Source organism: Schistocerca piceifrons, chromosome 2 (genome assembly GCF_021461385.2).
Source record: "Schistocerca piceifrons isolate TAMUIC-IGC-003096 chromosome 2, iqSchPice1.1, whole genome shotgun sequence".
In the NCBI taxonomy this organism is placed as follows: domain Eukaryota; kingdom Metazoa; phylum Arthropoda; class Insecta; order Orthoptera; family Acrididae; genus Schistocerca; species Schistocerca piceifrons.
Genome location: NC_060139.1, coordinates 788,953,105 through 788,974,510, shown reverse-complemented (window position 1 = coordinate 788,974,510; position 21,406 = coordinate 788,953,105). Strand labels below are relative to the sequence as shown.

General features: G+C 41.2%; 1 protein-coding gene across 1 annotated transcript in view; it reads left to right on the top strand.

Annotated features, from left to right (window-relative positions):
* Positions 1–3,192: 3,192 nt before the first annotated feature.
* LOC124777623 (proteasome subunit beta type-4-like) overlaps positions 3,193–21,406 on the top strand; it is a 62,863-nt gene continuing 44,649 nt past the window's right edge. Inside the window, exons 1-2 of the mRNA XM_047253093.1 lie at positions 3,193–3,306; positions 18,941–19,192. Of these exons, the coding sequence (XP_047109049.1) occupies positions 18,942–19,192 (251 nt within the window). The 5' untranslated portion in view covers positions 3,193–3,306; position 18,941. The remainder of the gene's footprint in view (positions 3,307–18,940; positions 19,193–21,406) is intronic.

Here is a 21,406-nt window from a genome sequence, read left to right as displayed (position 1 = left end):
AGCAGCCATTGAGGAAACATTAAGCAAACAACTGAAGACTGTAGCACACGTTGGAATGAATCATGCCTGTCGTCTGGGCTCTGAGGTCATACATGGATCATTCCAGTGACTGGCAAAGAAAGTTAAGACCAGTATTGCACATGATGTTTTATTGAAGCTTGCAATTTGCAGCATTGTCCCCAGAACTGATCATGGCCCTTAGGTTCTGAGTCGAGTGGAACTGAACCATGGAGATTTCAAAAGGTCTGTGACAAGCTGGGCTGCGACTTCTTAGGCTGTGTCATAGGGTTGAGAACTGTAGAGACCCCCTAAATAGGCCACGTGCGCACTACACAGGTTTTTAGATTTGAAGACTCTCCACCCAGTCTAAATAACAATAGCTGTAGGAAACCCAAGGGTATCAGTGTAAGATCGAAAGAGATGAGTAGGCTATTAAAATCCTAATGGTAACCAGTCGAATCATTCACAACAAAGTGCTAAAGTTTGAAGTGCTCATGAAAATCAGTGAAGCTCACAAAATACTAGGTACAGAAAGCTGGTTGAAACCTGAAATAGATAGCAGTGAGATTTATGGGGAAAATTTAAGTGTATATTGAAAGGATAGGCAAATGGGACATGGCGGTGGCATATTTGTCACAATAGACAAGAAACTCAGACCCACCGAGCTGAAGTTCCATGTGGGATTGTTCGGGCAAGACTATCAGGGGTGGGCACAAAAGGATAATTGGACCCTTGATGTATCCAAAAACTTCTACAGAGGGTCCCCAATCATACTGTAATCAGTGATGGAGGCTTTAATCATCCAACAATGAATTGGGAAAATTACGGTATTGTTAGTGATGGGTGTGATAAGCCATCCTGTGAAACTTTACTAAATGCCTTCGCTGAAAACAACCTAGAACAGATAGTTAGGAACCCCATTCAAGAGGGAAACATACTGGGTCTAACGGAAACAAATAGAGCTGACCTCTTTGAGTGTATTTTGAAACAGGTACCAGTGAATATGACACAGTTGTGGCAAAACTGATTACCAAAGTACAAATGACAATTAAAATGAGCACAAAGATATGTATATTCAGTAAACTAGATAAGGAATCAGTAGCATCATATCTCGATGAGGAACTTGAAGCTTCCAGCACAGGGCAGGAGCATGTAGAAGAACTCTGGCTCAAGTGTAAAACAATAGTTGACTATGCTCTGGATAGATATGTACCCAGTAGAAGATTTCACAATGGGAGGGAAGCTCAATGGTATACAGTCACTGCAAACAAACTTCTAAAGAAACACAGATTACTGCATAATAGGTATAAAACAAAGCATAGGGCTGTTAAGAAGGCAATGACTACTGTAGCAGAATATTGTCATATGATCTTTCACGGAACCCAAAGAAATTCTGGTTATATGTAAAGACTGTTATTGGCATCAAAGTTAGTGTCCAGCCCCTAGTGAGTAAGGCAGGAACTGAAATAGAGGGTAGCAAAGCAAAAGATGAAGGGCTTAACTGTGTTTTCAAATGTTCCTTTGCAAAAGAAAACCCAGGAGAATTGATTTCTTGATTTCTGAAAAGCATTTGCCTCAGTACCACACCTACACTTATTGACAAAAGTATGATCATATGGAGTATCATCACACCTATACTTATTGACAAAAGTATGATCATATGCGGTATCAAGTAAAATTTGTGACTGGATTGAGGAGTTTTTGGTAGGAAAGAGGCAACATGTTATCTTCGACTTTGGGTGTGGCCCAGGGAAGTGTGTTGGGGCCCATGCTGTTCATGTTGTGTATAAATGACCTTGCAGACAATATTATAGTAAAATCAGGCTTTTTCCCGATGAGGCAGTTATCTATAATGAAGTACTATCTGAAAGAAGCTGCATAAATATTCAGTCAGATCTTGATAAGATTTCAAAGTGCTGCAGAGATTGGCAACTTGCTTTGAATGTTCATAAATGTAAAATTCAGCACTTCACAAAATGAAAAAACGTAGTATGCTATGACCATAATATCAGTGAGTCACTGTTGGAATCGGCCAACTCATACAAACATCTGGGTGTAACGCTTGATACGGATATAAAGTAGAATGTTCACATCGGGTCAGTCATGGGTAAATCATATGGTAGACTTCAGTTTACTGGTGAAGTGCAGTCAATCTACAAAGGAGAATGCTTACAAATCACCGGTTCTAGAAGATTGCTCAAGTTTTGTGGGATTCATATCACATACAACTAAAAGGGAATATTGAACATTTACAGTGAAGGACAGCACGAATGGTCGTAGGCTTGTTTAATCCGCGGGAAAGTGCCACAGAGGCACTGATGTCTATTAACAAAGTTTTAAGAATCGGCTTTAAATGATTACTTTACGAATATACTATAACCCGCAATATATCGCTCACATAGGGAATCTGAAGATAGGATCAGAATAATTAGTGCACAAAAAGAGGCATTCAAATATTCAGACTTCTTGCGCTCCATACGTGAATTGTGCAGAAAGAAACCCTAATAACTGGTACAATGGGACGTACAATATGCGATGCACCTCACAGTTGTTTGCAGAGTGCATATGTAAATGTTTATCGCGTACTGAAAGGAAAACATTTTCGCTGTTTACGAAGTAACACTTCAGCATCTGGCACGACTAATTATTATTTATTTACCACTAACTCTACTCCCAACACACTTTGTAGATACGGTAGTATCCACATAAACCGCTGAAAGTACCTACAAAATTATCTCATTGTATAATACAAAGTCGGTCACAGGAGATATGACATCATAAAATTTGAGATGCGTCTTCAACCTCAATATTTAAAATGCTCAACGTCAATACCTAGCACATTAATCACTTGCAAAATAATTAGCCGTTTGATGCTGTTTTATGCATATAAGTCCGATTCTTTACAGAATTAGGGGTGAGGCTACTTGGGCTAACACAACATGCCATGAAATTGTATTGCAGTGCTTATCGCAAGCACTTACTTTTTTCCGTTGTACCAAACAACAGTCAGAATAAGTAACTTAGAGATAAAACAAGTGAAAAACATTACTTGACGGAATTATTTTATGTGGACGACATTTCTTCAATTTGCCTACGGGTGCTGACGCACATTATAAGTTCACAGTTTGAGGATGACACAGCCGTTCTTTCTGTTTTGCTTTCAGTTTGTATCATCGCTGGATGCTGTTGTCACGTGTCTGTCTGTTGAAGATGCGTGGTCATTATTGCGAGTGGTATTGCTGCGGTGCATTAGTGATCACTGAGTGACTTGACTTACGGAGACAAAGCATCTGCTCGAGAACTAAGGTAAATAGTTGTGGTTTTTCAGTTATTAGATTAGCGCATTTAGACTGACATTAAACTTCTGCAACATTGTAGCTTTGTATGTAGTAACGGTATGAAAGATTCGTGGATAGTCTCACAGAACCGTAGGAATTTTTGTTTCTTGAATATGGTGAGTTTTCCCCGCAGTGCGCATTCTGTTTTGAGAAACATATTTAGGCACAATCATTCGAGAAAAATGTGCATGCTATTTAGAACTATTTTTCACGTCATTGGGCGATCGTAACACCGTATCTTTGTTAACACATATGCTTAGAAAGTTGACAAACACTATTTCATTCATGAGAAATATTTAATGATGCAGTTATATGGAAAACCATGTGGTACCTCATGTTGTTACTGACCGTTCCAAGACAACCTCGAAATAAAATACAAAATTATGTTAAAAAGTACTAAGGTACCGTATTAGTTTCCACCATACGTCCCTCCCCATGCAACAACCGATCGTTGAGGCTCTGAACATCTTGGTAAAAACTTCGAGAATTATGTTTAAATCGCTGTAAAGTTCCGTTGAATCTATTCAACATTTTAAAAACTACCCCTTTTCCCTAAGGCCAGACTACAGTTCGCACAAAAGCTGCTACCAAAGCATTCGAATACTGTGAATGGCGATGGTAAGGAGTTTAAGGAGTTAAGAGGGTTCGACGCTGTTACCTCTCTTTTGAGCAAAAAACTATCTCACTAGAGCATTTGCGGGCGAACGCTATTAATAATAAGCGCGCACCATCACAGATCTCGCTTACTCGAAATACTGTTGCCAACCGCTACAAAAAAAGTAAAAAGCATCAGTCCCGAATTTTATTGAATCGATTGTATAGCTAGAATAAGCCATGTTGCCTCTGTAGAAAAGTTCACTGGCTAAATTTTAATGATAGTCTGAACGGAAGTTAGACAGCTGTTAGCAGTTAATAAGCAACCAGGGCTAGTTTAAAGCGGCCCCTAGAAGGTCAATAATACTGCACAATTTTCCTATATTGAGAACATAAAAATCTACATAAAAATCTTTAGAAATATATTGACCGCCTGTGTCACAGTTATGTTAGACTGTGCCAGAATGAGATTTTCACTCTGCAGTGGAGTGTGCGCTGATATGAAACTTCCTGGCAGATTAAAACTGTGTGCCGGACCCAGACTCGAACTCGGGACCTTTGCCTTTCGCGGGCAAGTGCTCTACCATCTGAGCTACCGAAGCACGACTCACGCCCGGTACTCACAGCTTTACTTCTGCCAGTATCCTGCCTCCTATCTTCCAAACATTACAGAAGCTCTTCTGCGAACCATGCAGAACTAGCACTTCTGAAAGAAAGGATATTGCGGAGACATGGCTTAGCCACAGCCTGGGGGGTGTTTCCAGAATGAGATTTTCACTCTGCAGCGGAGTGTGCGCTGATATGAAACTTCCTGGCAGATTAAAACTGTGTGCCCGACCAAGACTCGAACTCGGGACCTTTGCCTTTCGCGGGCAAGTGCTCTACCATCTGAGCTACCGAAGCACGACTCACGCCCGGTACTCACAGCTTTACTTCTGCCAGTATCCTGCCTCCTACCTACCAAACTTTACAGAAGCTCTTCTGCGAACCATGCAGAACTAGCACTTCTGAAAGAAAGGATACTGCGGAGACATGGCTTAGCCACAGCCTGGGGAATGTTTCCAGAATAAGATTTTCACTCTGCAGCGGAGTGTGCGCTGATATGAAACTTCCTGGCGGATTAAAACTGTGTGCCTTACCGAGACTCGAACTCGGGACCTTTGCCTTTCGCGGGCAAGTGCTCTACCATCTGAGCTACCGAAGCACGACTCACGGCTGGTACTCACAGCTTTACTTCTGCCAGTATCCTGCCTCCTACCTTCCAAACTTTACAGAAGCTCTTCTGCGAACCATGCAGAACTAGCACTTCTGAAAGAAAGGATATTGCGGAGACATGGCTTAGCCACAGCCTGGGGGATGTTTCCAGAATGAGATTTTCACTCTGCAGCGGAGTGTGCGCTGATATGAAACTGCATGGTTCGCAGAAGAGCTTCTGTAAAGTTTGGAAGTTAGGAGGCAGGATACTGGCAGAAGTAAAGCTGTGAGTACCGGGCGTGAGTCGTGCTTCGGTAGCTCAGATGGTAGAGCACTTGCCCGGGAAAGGCAAAGGTCCCGAGTTCGAGTCTCGGTCGGGCACACAGTTTTAATCTGCCAGGAAGTTTCATATCAACGCACACTCCGCTGCAGAGTGAAAATCTCATTCTGGAAACATCCCCCAGGCTGTGGCTAAGCCATGTCTCCGCAATATCCTTTCTTTCAGAAGTGCTAGTTCTGCATTGTTTGCAGAAGAACTTCTGTAAAGTTTGGAAGGTAGGAGGCAGGATACTGGCAGAAGTAAAGCTGTGAGTACCGGGCGTGAGTCGTGCTTCGGTAGCTCAGATGGTAGAGCACTTGCCCGCGAAAGGCAAAGGTCCCGAGTTCGAGTCTCGGTCGGGCACACAGTTTTAATCTGCCAGGAAGTTTCATATCAGCGCACACTCCACTGCAGAGTGTAAATCTCATTCTGGAAACATCCCCCAGGCTGTGGCTAAGCCATGTCTCCGCAATATCCTTTCTTTCAGAAGTGCTAGTTCTGCATGGTTCGCAGAAGAGCTTCTGTAAAGTTTGGAAGGTAGGAGGCAGGATACTGGCAGAAGTAAAGCTGTGAGTACCGGGCGTGAGTCATGCTTCGGTAGCTCAGATGGTAGAGCACTTGCCCGCGAAAGGCAAAGGTCCCTAGTTCGAGTCTCGGTCGGGCACACAGTTTTAATCTGCCAGGAAGTTTCATGTTAGACTGTGGTCTGTGTGCAGTATTAACAATATCCTTAACAGTTCCTGCATGCTAAGTAGACCGAGCAGGTTAGGGTTGTCCTTGTTGGGAAATGAGTTCAAAACGAGACGAAAGAACATTACTTAGTGCGTCGAAATGTGTAAATCATTATGGAATGTCAGGACAGATGAGTAAAAAAACAGTTGTTAAGAATGATGAATATCATAATTTCTTGCCCAGATAATATGGGAACGGCCATAAAGGAAGATATGTTAAAAACTTGTCTAATACGTTATTTACCCAAATATAATCCTTTGTGCATGTATTATGGCATGACACGTTTCCAGAGCTATGTCTCAGATATTGCAAAGTGATATTGCACTAGCAAGTTTCATGTCTTCGAAAGAAGTACCAGTAACAAGATAAACACTGACATGTTGGAACTGTGTTTCTCATTGTATTGTTTTGTTTTTTTATGGCGGGGATATAGGCGTACGCAGAAATTTAACAGAGAGGAGGGGGCAAATGCCATAGGAGTGCCAATGTATGGGAAGAACCATTTTCAGTAGTGAATTTTCTCTTGGACCTTCAACGCGCAAAGCTGTAATTTTTTCTTTCTTTTGTTGTTTCTATGTCAGTCTCTCAACAAGCTTCCGTGAGTGACCCTTGACGCTCCTTGAACCAATTTTTGTCCGCCTTTTTTTTCTACTTGGAAAGAAATAGAGCTGTTATCAAAGCAGCAGCATCTTTACCGTCTAACATTCCGAACCACTGTGTTATGACACAATATTATAAATAATATTATTGGTACGTATAAGGAGCGTGTCAACAATATCGCACAGTATTATTGTGCAATATTATTTACCATCTGTGGGCCGCTATAAACAAAATAGACATGTCAATTAATCATTAATGACTGTGATTCAGCTTGCATAAATTTTAGAATGAGATGCTCTGAACGCCTGGAGCACCGGAAAGCAGAAACGTGTGAACGACCGCAAATGACAGAATAACTTGCACAAAAACATCAGTAAGCTGTAATAATAATTCGCAGACGTCTAGTGCCTACCTAGAACAACCCAGGAAACGATTGGTGACAGTAATTTCAAGCGTTGGATGCGCTACTCTTCTCACTTGAGTTAATTATATTTTGAGGTTATTATTTGAGACTAAAATTTATGATAAAGATTTTGCGTACTTATTGTTTACAATAAAGCTGCGAGTTCAGTTTTTAGATTCCGAATTATATGCCGCTTATTATTTTTTATTCTCAGGATGTCACAAACTCCTTTCTTGAACTAAACTTTCAATTTTGCGCATTTCCGCCCCCAGTAACCTACTGGAGCTGGCACGGTAGCTCGGTGTGTTCGGTCAGAGATAAAAGAAATTGAGTGAAGAGATCAACGAACATCCTGTACTGGTGTCATGAGACGTCCGCCCCGAACATATACAACGAACAAAATGAGATAAAAAAAAGTTGTCAGCGCGACAGAATGTCAATCCTAAGAGCCTGGGTTCAGTGCCCGACTGGGTCGAAGATTTTTTCCGCTCAGGGTCTGGGTGTTGTGTTGTCCTAAACATCATCATTTCATCCCCATCGACGCGCAAGTCGCCGATGTGGCGTCAAATCGAAAGACTTGCACCCGGCGAACGGTCTATCCGACGGGAGGCCCTAGTCACACGACATCTACATTTTATTTCTCATATTACATATTTCGTGTTTGAGAACGTCGGTCGATTCGACCGAACAAATCAAACTTATTTGAATTTAACCGATTGTCGTTCGAAGTCTGTATGTCAAGCGAAGAGATGGTTACATTCTGACCGCGCATTTTGTGGCATCCTGACTTGAAAAGATCGAAGTCGGTCGTCGGTGGAACTCACCGATATCAGAGCCAGTGTGACCAGTTCTACACAGGAATTATCACAATTATAGCAGCGGCCACTTGGGACGCGAAGCTGAGGGGCAAGTGCAAGATTTATATACAGTGTGCATCAAAATTGAAAAAAGTTCTCGAACTGGCACTGTAGGTAACAGCATCTTTTCCGGGTACATCTACATCATACTCCGCAAGCCACCTAATGGTGTGTGGCGGAGGGTACTTTCGGTACCACTATATTGTACAAACTAGTTTCAAACTGTTGCAGATGTGGCGCCTATTGCGGAAAATATATAAATTAGATAGGATTTGTTAGGATGCTGTTACGTAAAATTCAATAACTTTGATTTGTAGAGATGCCTCGTCACGTGGTTTCAAGTGGTTTATGACGTACAGCTCTATTTGGAATATTTAGCGATTTCCAGAGTGGTGGTTAGTTCGGAGCCTAATAGCACAGCTTAAATTGCTGCAAGTGAATGAGTGGCTTTGAGATTTGATATCCACCCATTTAAGCAGGGCAGACTCCGAGCAGATCTGGAGTCGAGCAATACGGTACCAGTTGAAAATTCGTGGAAGGGGCTTTAGTTCCTGAATTTACCTCACTTTTAAAGAAAATATCCTGAAACCCGCCCACCTCTGTAGCTGAGTGGAGCCGGCATGGTAGCTCATCATGCTAGGTCAGAGAACTGGGGACCCTCTGTAGTAAAAAAAAACCGTCTCATCGATTGAATTTGAAGGTGTTATGCGACAAGTACACAAAAGACTGATCGAAATACGACGAAGAAATAGGTTGAAAGAAAGAAAAAAAAAAATCAGCGTTGATAGCTGCCATGTGAAGTACCTGGGTTCGATTCCCAGCATTTCCAAGGATTTTTCTTTGGTGGAAGAACTGGTACTGGGTGCCAGCAGCCTCGTGATGCCAACTGAGGGGCTACTTCATTGAGAAATGTCGGCTGTAAGGTCTGGAAAGTCGGGAAAACGGCCTGGAGAGCGGCTTGCTGACTACGTAGCCCACCATAGCCGCCCTCTCCCACATACCGTGTGCACATAACGCCACCTGGCATAGGACGAAACAGCGGCCGGTCGCATCCTCTGGGGCTTCAAGGCCTAGACGAGGAGCTGGTTTAAAATCCTGAAACCCTTGGTCAGAACCGGAGAGCTCGTTTTTTATTCACTCTCCCTTCGTCGTTACACTTTCAAAGAATCTGTCAGACAAAATGAAAAACTTCTGAAGCTGCGTCTACATCGGCCGCGCTGCCCAAAACCGAGAGAAGAGGTTCGGCGCAGCGCCGCTCTGTCCAGTGACGAACAAGTTCCGCGTGGTTGTACATCAAATGAAGTACTTCGCGTGTGGATCTGTTTCGACGGCATTTGTCGTTTTCCATTTTTATTGCCGCAACCCCACGCACATTGGAACATTACTGCGCATCTATCACAAAGCGAACGGAGTGGTCCAACTAAAACATTCATATTTCTTTACATACTACATGAATATGTAATAAAAAATAGGGGTTCTTATTAAAAAAAACCAGCTGTTATCTATTTCACCTAAGGCAGCACCATCTAGCTGGCCAACCATAGCTCCATCTGGTTTCCCCTTTCAAGCTAGACAAGTTTCGTGCTTTGTAGTTTTTTCGTTTGACGCTTATTTCGTGGGATATTTGGCCCGGCCACGATCCATGGACAACCCTGTATAACGTAGGTACAGATACTTAGGCACGATAATTACCGTCTCTCGTGAACTTAGTGGGGGAGGATAGTATTACACATTCGCTTGTATTCATCCGTCATGTTCCGTTGTAGGCACCTGTTCATCGTGAAGGAAAATCATCAGGAGTGGAGAACGAGTCGAAGTCTTAACGAGAAACAGCGTTGATAAATTAACCCTAGCTGAACTGCCAAGCCATTTTGTGCTCACTGGTACTAAATTTATCACTGTGACATTAGCAGAAAAATTTCACATTAGTAGGAAAATTGCTTCTTTGAAAAGAAATTTAAAAAGCAATTTATTGAATACGTGTGCAACGACGTAGGTTACATGGGAAGGAAATTATTTAGCTCATTCTGCACTTCCAAACTGCATTGTTGCTTGAGAGAACGTGGTACAGGGTAAATTAAAAACCATAAGAGAATGTGATACAGGTAAATTAAAGTTTTGCCAACCAACCACATCGCTGCATAAATACCGCCGGTATATGTGTCAAACATTTAATTTTTTGAGTCCATAAAGAAATTTAAATAAAATTTCATGTGTCAAAGAAAAACAAACATAAATCGATCAAATACTTATGTTTTCGATGAAATGCATTACATGTAATTAACTTCTTATGTGATACATACAAAGGTGCAGATCCAGTTGGGAAAGGGATGTCATTGGGGCCGTGGAATCACCCCACCTTAAAAAACACTGTACTAACCGCTGATGTAAACATGTTGTTATATTTGTATTACAACATTTTATAAATTTTATTTGCATCTTAAAATATAGGCATCTGTGGTACCTTAAATGTGGATATTGCAGTAAGTTAATTGGGGGAGGGGGAAGACTCAGTAACAGGCTCTCTGACTCCCAGTCAAACTCTGGATATCACCTTCTTCGAGCAAAACTTGGTGTGCGAGGGTATCTTCGGTTTGTACCTACACTTTCTGTGACTGATCAGTTTGACAATTTTCCATTCTTCAAACGTCCAGTTGTAGTATTCCTGCACCCATGCTAACCTCTATGCCTTGTCACATGACATGCAGTTAGCGGAATGGGGCAAAAGCTTCTGTAGCCCATTGCATGGTGGTGATTCTGGATAGTGTTGCTGTGCACTCATGTTGTTATGCAGTATGCAATTGGCGAGTAATTTTCTACAAGTGGCCCCTGTGCCAGCCATTGCAATATGCGTTAGTCTAAGATAACAACAGTCATCAACGCTTTGCTGCACGTGGCAACTGATGATGGCAGCTGTAGTTCTACCCGAGTGGAGTTAATTTTGATAAATCCTGGTCACAGTGGTGTACAAACAGCGTAGTGCCTACACGACTCCTACAGCTACATCTTCATCTATATTTTTGGTTTGCACCCACTCTCTGCACTATGACAGCCAAGCACGCCACTTTCAGTGCTGTAAGTGACATCTACATCCGTACCCTGCGAACCAATGAGAAGTGCGTGGCAGAGAGTATGTTCCGTTGTACTAGTTATTAGGGCTTCCCATTTTGTTTACCATGTTGCATGGGAAGAAAGATTGCTTAAGCACTTCTGTACACACTGTACTTAATCTTGTCCTTACGGTCACTACTGGAGCGATTTGCATTGGGTTGTATTTTAATCCTAAATGTACCTGTTAAAGCTGTTTCTGGAAACTTTGTAAGTAGGTGTTGTTGGAATAATTTGTGTGCATCCTCAAGTAACTGCCAGTTCAGTTTCTTCATCTTCTCTGTGACACTCTTCAGAGGGTTGAACAAACATGTGACCATTTGTGCTGCCGTTCTGCGTACACCCTTAAATTCTCGTTCTATGTGGTATGGGTCACTACACACTTAAGCAATATTCTAGGATAGTTCATGCAAATCTTTTATAGATAATCTCCTTTGTAGGCAGATGTTTGAAGTCTGCTACCTGCTTTACCTATGAATGAGTCTAGGTGACCGTTTCTTTGTATGTCACCACAAAGTGTAACACTAGGTATTTGTAAGAATTGATTGATTAGAGATGTGACTCATAGGTTTTGTAATCACAGCATATTACCTCTTTTGCATTTTGTGAAGTGTGCAGTTTTATATTTATGAATGTTTAAAGGAAGTTGGCAGTTCGAATCATCAAGGTCCGACTGAATATTTCTGCAACTTTTTCAGACAGTACTTCATTGAAGATAATGGCATCATCTGTGAAATGATATCATTAAAACTGTCTATAAGGTCATGTTTTCTTGATATTGTCACATACATTACAAACAATTAAAATCTTTATTTATTCCTTTTGAATGAAATGATTTTGGGTGTTAGGCCACTTCATTATGTACTAAAAAGCAACTAATGAGGGCGTTTTGGCCGTCTTTGCAACAGTTCTCTTCAGGGCACCCTGAAGTCGCCGTGTGAGGACCATTGCAAAGACTTTCGAAACGTCAATCTTTTAGTTGCTTTCAGTGTTCAATAATGACTCAACTGACCTCAGAGATCAGTTTTTGTCGAAAAAGATCAGTTTGTGTTTTGGAGAAATGAAGGAATGTATGAGGCAATACTGACTCTACGATTTAGAATGTAGGTTGAAGAAAAGATTTGGAGAAACCTTTTGACGTTGCTGACTGGACTAAACTCTTTGAAATCCTGAAGATAGCAGGTATACAATACAGGGAGCGAAAAATTGTCAACTTATGCAGTAACCAGACTGCAGTTTTAAGAGTCAGAGGACATATAAGAGAAGCTTTAGTTGAGAAGGTAATGACACAGAATAGTAGCCTCTCACCAGTGTTATGTCTGTACATTGAGCAGGCTGTGAAAGAAACCAATGATAAATTTAGAAAGGGGATTTAAGTTCAGAGACAAGGCAAGGTAGTTGGAGGAGCACCTGACTGGAGTGAATAGTGTCTTAAGAGGACACTATAAGATGAACATCAAGAAAAGTAAAACAAGGGTAATGAAATGTATTTGAATTAAATCAGGAAAAACTGTGGGAATTAGGTTAGGAAATGAGACATTAAGTGGCAGGTGAGGTCTGCTATTTGGGCAGCAAAATAACCGAGATGGCCCAAGTATAGAGGATATAAAATGTGGATTGGCAATAGAAAGAAAAGCATTTCTGAAAAAGAGGGCTGAGCTAACACCAAATATAAATTTGTGTTAGGAAGTCATTTCTGAAAGTATTTGTCCGAAGCATACCCTTGTATGGAAGTGAAACATGGATGATGACCAGTTCAGACAAGAAGAGAGTAGAAGCTTTTAAAATACAGTGCTGTACCGAAGAATGCGGAAGATTCAGTGAGTAGATCGTATAACTAATGAGGAGATAGTGAATCAAACTGGGGCGAAAAGAAATTTATGGCATAACTTGATTCAAAGAAGGGATCGGTTGATGGGCTACAACCAGAGACATAAATGAATTGTTAATTTGGGAATGGAAGGAGGTGTGGGGAGAAGGAGACGAAGGTTTTATTACAGTAAGCAGATTCAAATGGATGTGGGTTGTGATAGTTATGCAAATATGAAGAGGCTTGTGGAGGACAGACAAGCATGGAGAGTCTTTGTACTGAAGAGCAAATGAGGCAACCTATTACCCAAACTGACTTTATTGATATGTTCTTGTTTCAATGATGACTATGCTTGGTATGAACAAAATATAAAAGGCACCTTACAAAACATAAAAATGAATGTGAGATATTATAAAATCTACGTCTTTGTTCCACAAGCTGTGTTATAGTGATTTTCGGGGTTATTTCATTTACCATTGTTACTTCACTCTTCCTTGTTCCAGTGATGAATGGTTCATGGGAACAACTATTGGTTATGAGCTAGAATCTTTCTTATTTTATCTTCATGGTCTCTTCATGTAGGAGGAAGCAATATGTTTATTGGTCGACTCTTTTAGGAATGGTACGCTTGGAATTTTAACAGAAAACCACACTGTGATGAACAACATGTCTCGTGAAGCGTCTTCCATTGGTGTTGAATGGCTATTTCTGTGACACTTTCCTCTTACTAAAAGAACCTGCCTCGTAACATGCCTTTCTTCTTTAGATGTTCTTTGTTACGTGTGTCAATACTATTTGGGTCCTACACTGACGAGCAATATTCAAGTATTGCTCTAACAATGATTTTGTGAGCTGCCTGCTTCGTGGGTTGACTACACTTCATGAGAACTCTTCCTCTGAGATAGTGTTCCATGTGCTATGATCTGGCTGTGATCAAATGCACTGATGTTCACATCTTGGTCATGCTGAACTCGACAGGAAAAAGCTTAAGAGCATTACAGTGTAGTGACTGATAATCTAAGAATGTGCTAATGAGAATCTGAGACTGGATTGGTGTTAATTATCCACTGCAAACATGAGTCGGGAATAGCTGCAAGTTGTTGGCACATCCAGTGGCAAGAAGACTCAAAGGCCTGCAGAAATCTGGTACAGAGCCACACTTTTGGTTAGTTCATTTCTACAGGGGCAGGAGGCACACTGGGAAGGGGTCCTCCAAGAGCTCATACATTTGGTGTCACGCAGGCAGATTTGTCACGGCAGCAAAATTCATTACCAGCAGCTGTATGTTCCAGAGGCCAGAAGTGGCTATAAGAATTTTTGTACACTGATGGGAAATGGCATAAACTTAACAGGAACCACTGCAGACAAAGGAAGGCAGCAACAACCAATTGCTGACATTGTCACAGATTATTGACGAATGTGGAGTCACACCCTGGCCACATCATGAGGTATGTGACCTACATTTTATGAGCAGTTTATAGTGCTGTTCGGCGTCTATCTGAGGTGATGAGAGAGACACAAAAACACTGACGGACTTGAAGAATACACTAAGCAGATGCAGCAACAGACAACCAGTTCTTTTTTTCCTCTCTACAGTAACATGCACCTCAGCTGTATCATCCGTAAAGCAACCTAAGTGTAAAAGTAATGTTGGGCATTTATCTATTAAACTTCATAGTCAAATGCACTTGTAATTATTATTGATATTTTATGTGTGATTTCTGGAGTAAACTCTTTGAGTAAATGGTTCTCCAGTTAGAGATACCCAGAAACCTAACCCACCAATCTTCTCATTACCACCATCCCAATGTAACTTTGATTACTACGCTGCCAGAAAAAAATGAAACATCCTTAAGGATAAGATTATTTTATTGACAAAGTGAGGTGACAGGTAGTTCATCATTGTGGGAGTTAGTGATACCAAATTCAGAACAAATGAAACACACATTGCCCCTCTGGTGGCAATACAGGTATGTACTCTCACATGCAAAAGATCATAAAGGTGCTGAATGGCACCCTGAACAAATGGTCCCAAGCGTCTTGCACCTTTTGTTGCAATTGGGGAATGATTCTTGCAGGCCCTGGAGAACAAGTAAGTTCCCACTCCATCATGGCCAATACCATGTTCAATTGGCAACAGATCCAGTGATCTTGCTGGCCAGGGCAGTTGTACACCAAGAAGAGCATGTTGCATTGCAGCAGCCATATGTGGACATGCGTTATTCTGCTCAAAAAGCACATCACCTCCCTGTTAAAGAAATAGCACTAGCACAGGGATAAAAGCTTGTGCAATGTAGTGGCCACTGGTTACTTTACTCTACGGAAACACAAAAGCGATAGCGAGTTTTAACTGAAGCCCCCCCCCCCCCCCCCCAAACGTTGAAACCTGGGATGGACCTGTGGACCTGTACGTTGTGGGCGAAAACACTATGGAATAGGCAGCTCACCAGATCGACGCCATACTTACACATCTTACACATCCATCACTCGCATACAGACAGGACCTAGTGTCACCACTGAAGACAACAGAGCACCATTCCACTCATCAGTCAATGTTTTCATGACACCAGATTAGCCATGCTTGGCAGTGCTGTGATGTCAGTGGTCTTCTGGCCAAAGGCAGTCATGATCTTAATCCTGTTGCAAGCAGACAGTTCCCAATAGTCCCTGAAGACACAGCAATTGCAATAAGTACCCTGGTTTTGTCCCTGAATGAAGTTTGGTCGGCCAACACTGCTCGTAGAAAGTGCCTGTCTTGATGTTCATATGTACTACACAGACATGCAGAACCTTGTCTACAGGTGTGGGAATTTTCCACAGACCACTGCTGAAAGCAGCAACAAACAGCTGAGACATTGTGCCCATAACATGCAGCAGTTGGTTGATACACCCATCCAGCTTCCCACAGGCCTATAATATGAATCCTTTCAAGTGGTTGAAGCTGTTCTTTGAGACTAGGTAATTATTTGTGGGGCATGGTTGTACAGACCAAGAATGAATGTTGCAAAACACTGTTCACCTCTAAACTTGGCACAGTTACTGTCTGCATAATCAAAACAGAGGGTGTGCAGACAGTCCTCTTGAGTGCCGTTTGATTGCTAATGATCGTGGCAAATGAATCACTAATACTGCAACCCTTCACTATATACATATTACAGAGGCAGAGAGGCCGATGGATTATGAGTTTTCATTGTTCTGCACCAGCCTTGACTGAGGCTTTATTCAGCTTCCTGTTGGATTGTAGCTGACATCTGTTGAGTCAGCCCAGCATCTGCTCTCCCAGGCAAGATGTTACCGACATAGGTGCCTCAGCGGGCAGCCAACACAAAGTGGTCTCATGCTGGCTGCTGGAGGTTCTTCTTCCTACTCTGAATTCTACAGCAATCCTTGATGACTGAACAGTGGTGTATCTGGTGTCAGTAGTTGTATGGTTGGTTGATCTCACCTTTCCAGCTTGGTAGATTCCAGCACCCAGAGGTGCCCAGCCATTGAACAGAAACCTGGACCCCAAGAGACCCTGTTACTGTCTTCTGCATTGAAGTTCAGTGCTGGCAGCACTCTCCATTGTGGCGTCGTTGGAGGGCAGTCAGTTTGTCTGTCAGCAGATGACAGGCAGTGAACAGCAGGAAATCAGGTGAAGACCATCATCTCGAGTACAGCTTCGGCCAGTTCAAAGACTCTGCTGGAGCATCGGGGACATTGATTCACTACAGTATTGTAATCATGGACTAGAGTGCTATTACTGTGAAGGCCATCAATCCCAATGAACTTACCAGAGTTAAGTGCAAGAGCTGGAAGAACGGAGGCTACTGTGAGGCTATGACATGAGGCTCTGTTCATAATGACTGCATGAGTCCTCCTTATTCTGCTGTATGTACTTAACAGGCTGTTAACTGCTGTGTAAGTTCCTTGCTAAGTGCTGTTGTGTAAGAGACAGAGTTTCTTGCACCATGTCTTAAAAGCTAATGAATGTGCCTGTCTCAGTTCCTTTCATTTTCTGTTGCTGTTTTCTTTCTGCTGAATGCATGTTCTCACTCAGCAGATGGTGTAGTCATGTACTGAGGGCTTGAACCACTTGCAACATACCGCCGGCATCTGTCTCTGGCATGACTTGGTTTTGCCTGTGGCAATGTTAATGATTTTATGATTTTTTTCTAGCTGTAGTTCAGCAGCTTTAGGATATTTCAATAAAGATAAAAAATCAGTTGTCAGCTGCACAAGAAAACCTTTATTTGGTTCACTTTACTGGTTTCACCAGTTTGAACTGTCGTCTTCAGAAGTGAAAAAGGCTCCAATCATTAGTAAGACAGTGTCAAATTAAGAACTGGATAGTGATCCTTTGCTGTAGAATCATTAAGATAGAGTAACATCACTAAAATATATGTTATGTGTGATGAGTAGCAAACAGTTACCTGTCAAATTCCACATCATAAACAGTATGTATGACAAAGATCACCACCATGCAGTCTAATGTGTTCTCATTACTGGAAAATATAAACAAGTCACTACAGTGACCCAACTAGAGGCATGTATTTGTTGTTGAACACATATATGTATATTAAAAAAAGTAAATTTCATATTGCATTGTTGGCTGGGATATCCTACGTGGTGGGTTCAGCCAACTGTTCCTCCCTGCGAACTGGCCCTTACATTATAGTCGTATGATCAGTCCGGTGGTTGACATGTGTCCTACATACTATGTATGATGTAGAATTGGAATCTTTTCCACTCATCGCACATAACATATATTTTTAGTAATGTCACTTTGTTTTATTGATTGTGTTACAAGGAATGCCACCATCCAATTCTTATTTTGAGGTTGGCTTGATATGAGCCTATTTCACTGCTAAAGATGACATTTTAAACTGTTGAAACCAGTAAAGTGAATCAAATAAAGGTTTTCTTGTGCAGCTGAAGACTGAATTTCTTTCTTTATTGTTAGTAAGTTTTAATTAAAATTTCTAATTTCCTACCTCTTACTATTCTGTGCCACAGTAGTTTTATATGGGGGTGTCACTGAACACAGTCCTTGAGGGCATTGCATTTTTTTCAGGCTGTACATTTGAATGCATGTATGTTCATTTCAGGGAAGGGTCTACTTAGATGCCATTCAAAAACATCTGGCACCTAGCATTTGATTCACAGTTACTTAAATTTTCAACCTTTCATGAATTCAAAGTTAATTCTTTTCAAGTGAGGGAAGAGATCAATATATTTCAGTGACTCCACAGTGTATTGCATTCTCAGTACTGGAAAATATAAACAAGTCACTAAAATGGCCCAACTAGAGGCATGTATTTTTTGTTGTCCATGTATATGTGTGTATTAAAAATCTAAATCTCGTATGGCATTGTTGGCTGGGATATCCCATTTGGTGGGTTCAGCAAAGTGAACTAATCCTTTCCTTAAGATTATGTGACAGGCAAGTCTTAGAGTATTTGTAGAATGTAGGTGAGTGTAATAGATGCGTGTGTAGTGTAGTGTTATTTTTTGTTGTATCATGACAATGAATGAACCACCATCAACAATGTCATGTGTACTCACTTCATGAAACACTATGGAGAGGTTTGAAATTTAATCCAGGACTTTGGCACAAAGACTGATAATAAAGAACTTTATTTTATGCCATCATCTCTCTTCCCCTTGCCAGCCAAACACGCCGTGAACATTTCGTCCTCTGGAATTTGAACCAGCTTGTCTCCTAGTTGACCACCACTGCACAGGCATGCATTAGTGACATCAGCTATGGAGGCCAGTTGTATGCATATTGATCTATTTATAAGGAAGACATGGAAGACACATCACCAGCCACTTGAAATGCTAAACTGCTCCACTCCCTGCAGTGACAGAAGCACTCCCCCTCCATACAGCTGCTATCCCTAATTCAATTGCTCATGAGTACAATAAAATTCTGCACTTTGCCACCATTACACAGTAATCACTCTTGGTATTTCAGAGAATGCTGTACAGATCTGTTGGTTGTAGGATGTCCGCTGGCGTGACGTCTTCAAGCGTGGTGGGTCTTACATTTGAGGACGGTGTGTGTGTAGCGACAGACACACTAGGTTCATATGGCAGCCTGGCAAAATACCGAAAATTGCCGCGCATCGTCCAGCTGACAGAACGCGCTCTGTTGGCTGCGGGTGGAGATTATGCAGACTTCCAGTATGTGCGGGACCTCCTGGAAAACAAGATTCATCTCGACACTGTGGATGGTGACACACCTCCTGCACCCAGGTATCTCTCCCCACCCAGACACAGATAAAAAATAACTTACTGTTGCCTCAACTTTTAATGAGGCACAAATTCCTAAGATTTTACTAATGATAACAATAAAATGTACAACACATTTTAGTGTAATAGTGATAATTTGTTTTCATTGGTGCTTAGCACATCACTTAAGCATAACTTCCATGAAACTTTTATTCAGAGAAATATATCATTTGTAAAAAAAAAAAAAAAGAGAGAGAGAGAGAGAGAGAGAGAGAGAGAGAGAGAGAGAGAGAGAGAGAGAGAGAGAATAGTACGTATGCCATGCAGTTTGTTTAAGATCCACAGCAGCAACAGACTTCCACAAATTTGACATTCTAATACTTTATGTGGTGTAGGATTGAACTGTGAAATCACCATTATAAGTGTCTTGGAACAGCTCCCCCTTGGAACATATCTTCCCTCCAAATTAACTAGGAGTAACACTTGACTGCTCCCTCACCTTCAAACAACTCTGCTCCAATGTCAGACATACCACTAGTGCTCAGAATAACATCTTGAGAAATTTAAGAGACACAAGTTCTTAGAATCACTGCTTTGTCCCTGTGATATTCTGGAGGAGGGTATGTCCATGTTTGGTGGAAATCATCTCATGCCAAAACTGTCGACTCTGCTCTGAATGATTACAGGGTGCTTAAAACCTACCCCTGTTGAGAAGATCTATTGTCTTTGCCAGTTTGCACCTCCAAATATTTGTTGAGAAGTTGCCACCAATCTTGAACAACTGAAGGCTGAAAACATTCATTTCACCCACTGTTCATTCATGAACTACCTCATTGCAGGCTAAAGTAAGGTAAAGCCTCTTTTGAACTGCAGAACCTTTTGGATCTCCCTTCAGACTTGGCAAGACATCTTCTGGCCGACTACAACAGGATGTGGAGTGTTTGGAGATCACTTAGGTAGGGTGTCGGCAGCATGAAGTGCTCTCTTAAATTGTGGGGTTTCACATCAGAGAATAGCAAGTGTGGGTGCATAGAAGAATGAACTGTGGAAAACCTATATCAATACCTTTTTATTCATGTATCTATTGAATGCAGGACCATATGCTTGCAAACAATAGTGCTGCAGTTGTGGCTCAATATTGGACCAATGTAATCTGATTTCCAAATTTAGCCATGATATTTCTGATTTTGCTTTCAAAATTTGTGTATATTGTGTATAACTGCATGTATTGTAAAGTTAGGCTTCTGCTAAGCATAAATAAATAATTTCAATGAGCACTAAGATTTTGAGCACAGATTTGCGGGCTAATGCTATGTGGCTGTGTAAATGAAACAAATACAGTTTTTTTAGTCATTTCCACGTACATTTGAGAAAGACAGTTTCTTTTTATTTTTTTATTTTTTATTTATTTTTTATTTTTTTAAAGAACACCAGATGCCAGATGTGGGAACATGAAGGGAGTCCATAACAATATTTTGAGAAGGCAGTGATGTACATGTTTTTAATAGCTTTTTTTCAAAGATCATGATTTTGCAGAATAGCATCATGTCATTGTTTCATTGAAACATTACCAGTTTCTATCAAAGAACAGCCTATCCTCAGGCATTAAAAAATGGCATTACAGGCCATGTTTATATAGAAAAGCAATAGAATTACAGTTGAGGTAATGTGTTGCCAGGACAAAGCAGAAGGTCAGACTCAGTAAGGCAGAAGATGCCTCTCCTGTTTGAAACATTACACACTTTTGGAGCCAGTATTTGTTAGTCATTGGGCAATTTAACTGCTAACACTTTACTGAAGGCATAAGTATTGCAGATTAAGTCATAAAGCCGTCATATTAAACTACACTTGCGTAATAATTAACTAATATTCATCAAAAGCATTCCGAGCCCAGTGTATTTGTTTTGCTTGGATGAGTTGTGAGACTGCAAAATTTGAATTTTATCAGTGTTTCTGAACAATCAATGATGATCAGTACTAAGTCGATGTTGTTGTCTGTCTTGTGTTAGTTGGAAAACAGTAGTTGTTATTAAATATCTCAGTACATGTAGGTCAAAGTTTGTAGAGAAATATTTTGTTCAATAGCGTAGAAATGAGTTCAGTATCCAGCAGAACTAGAGTTTGACCTCAGTCTAATTAACCTGATAGCCTAGAATGAGTCATTCATTCTGCAGTGGTGTGTGTGCAATTTTGAATCTGTCTGGTATATTAAAACTATTTGCCAGATCACCAGCTCGA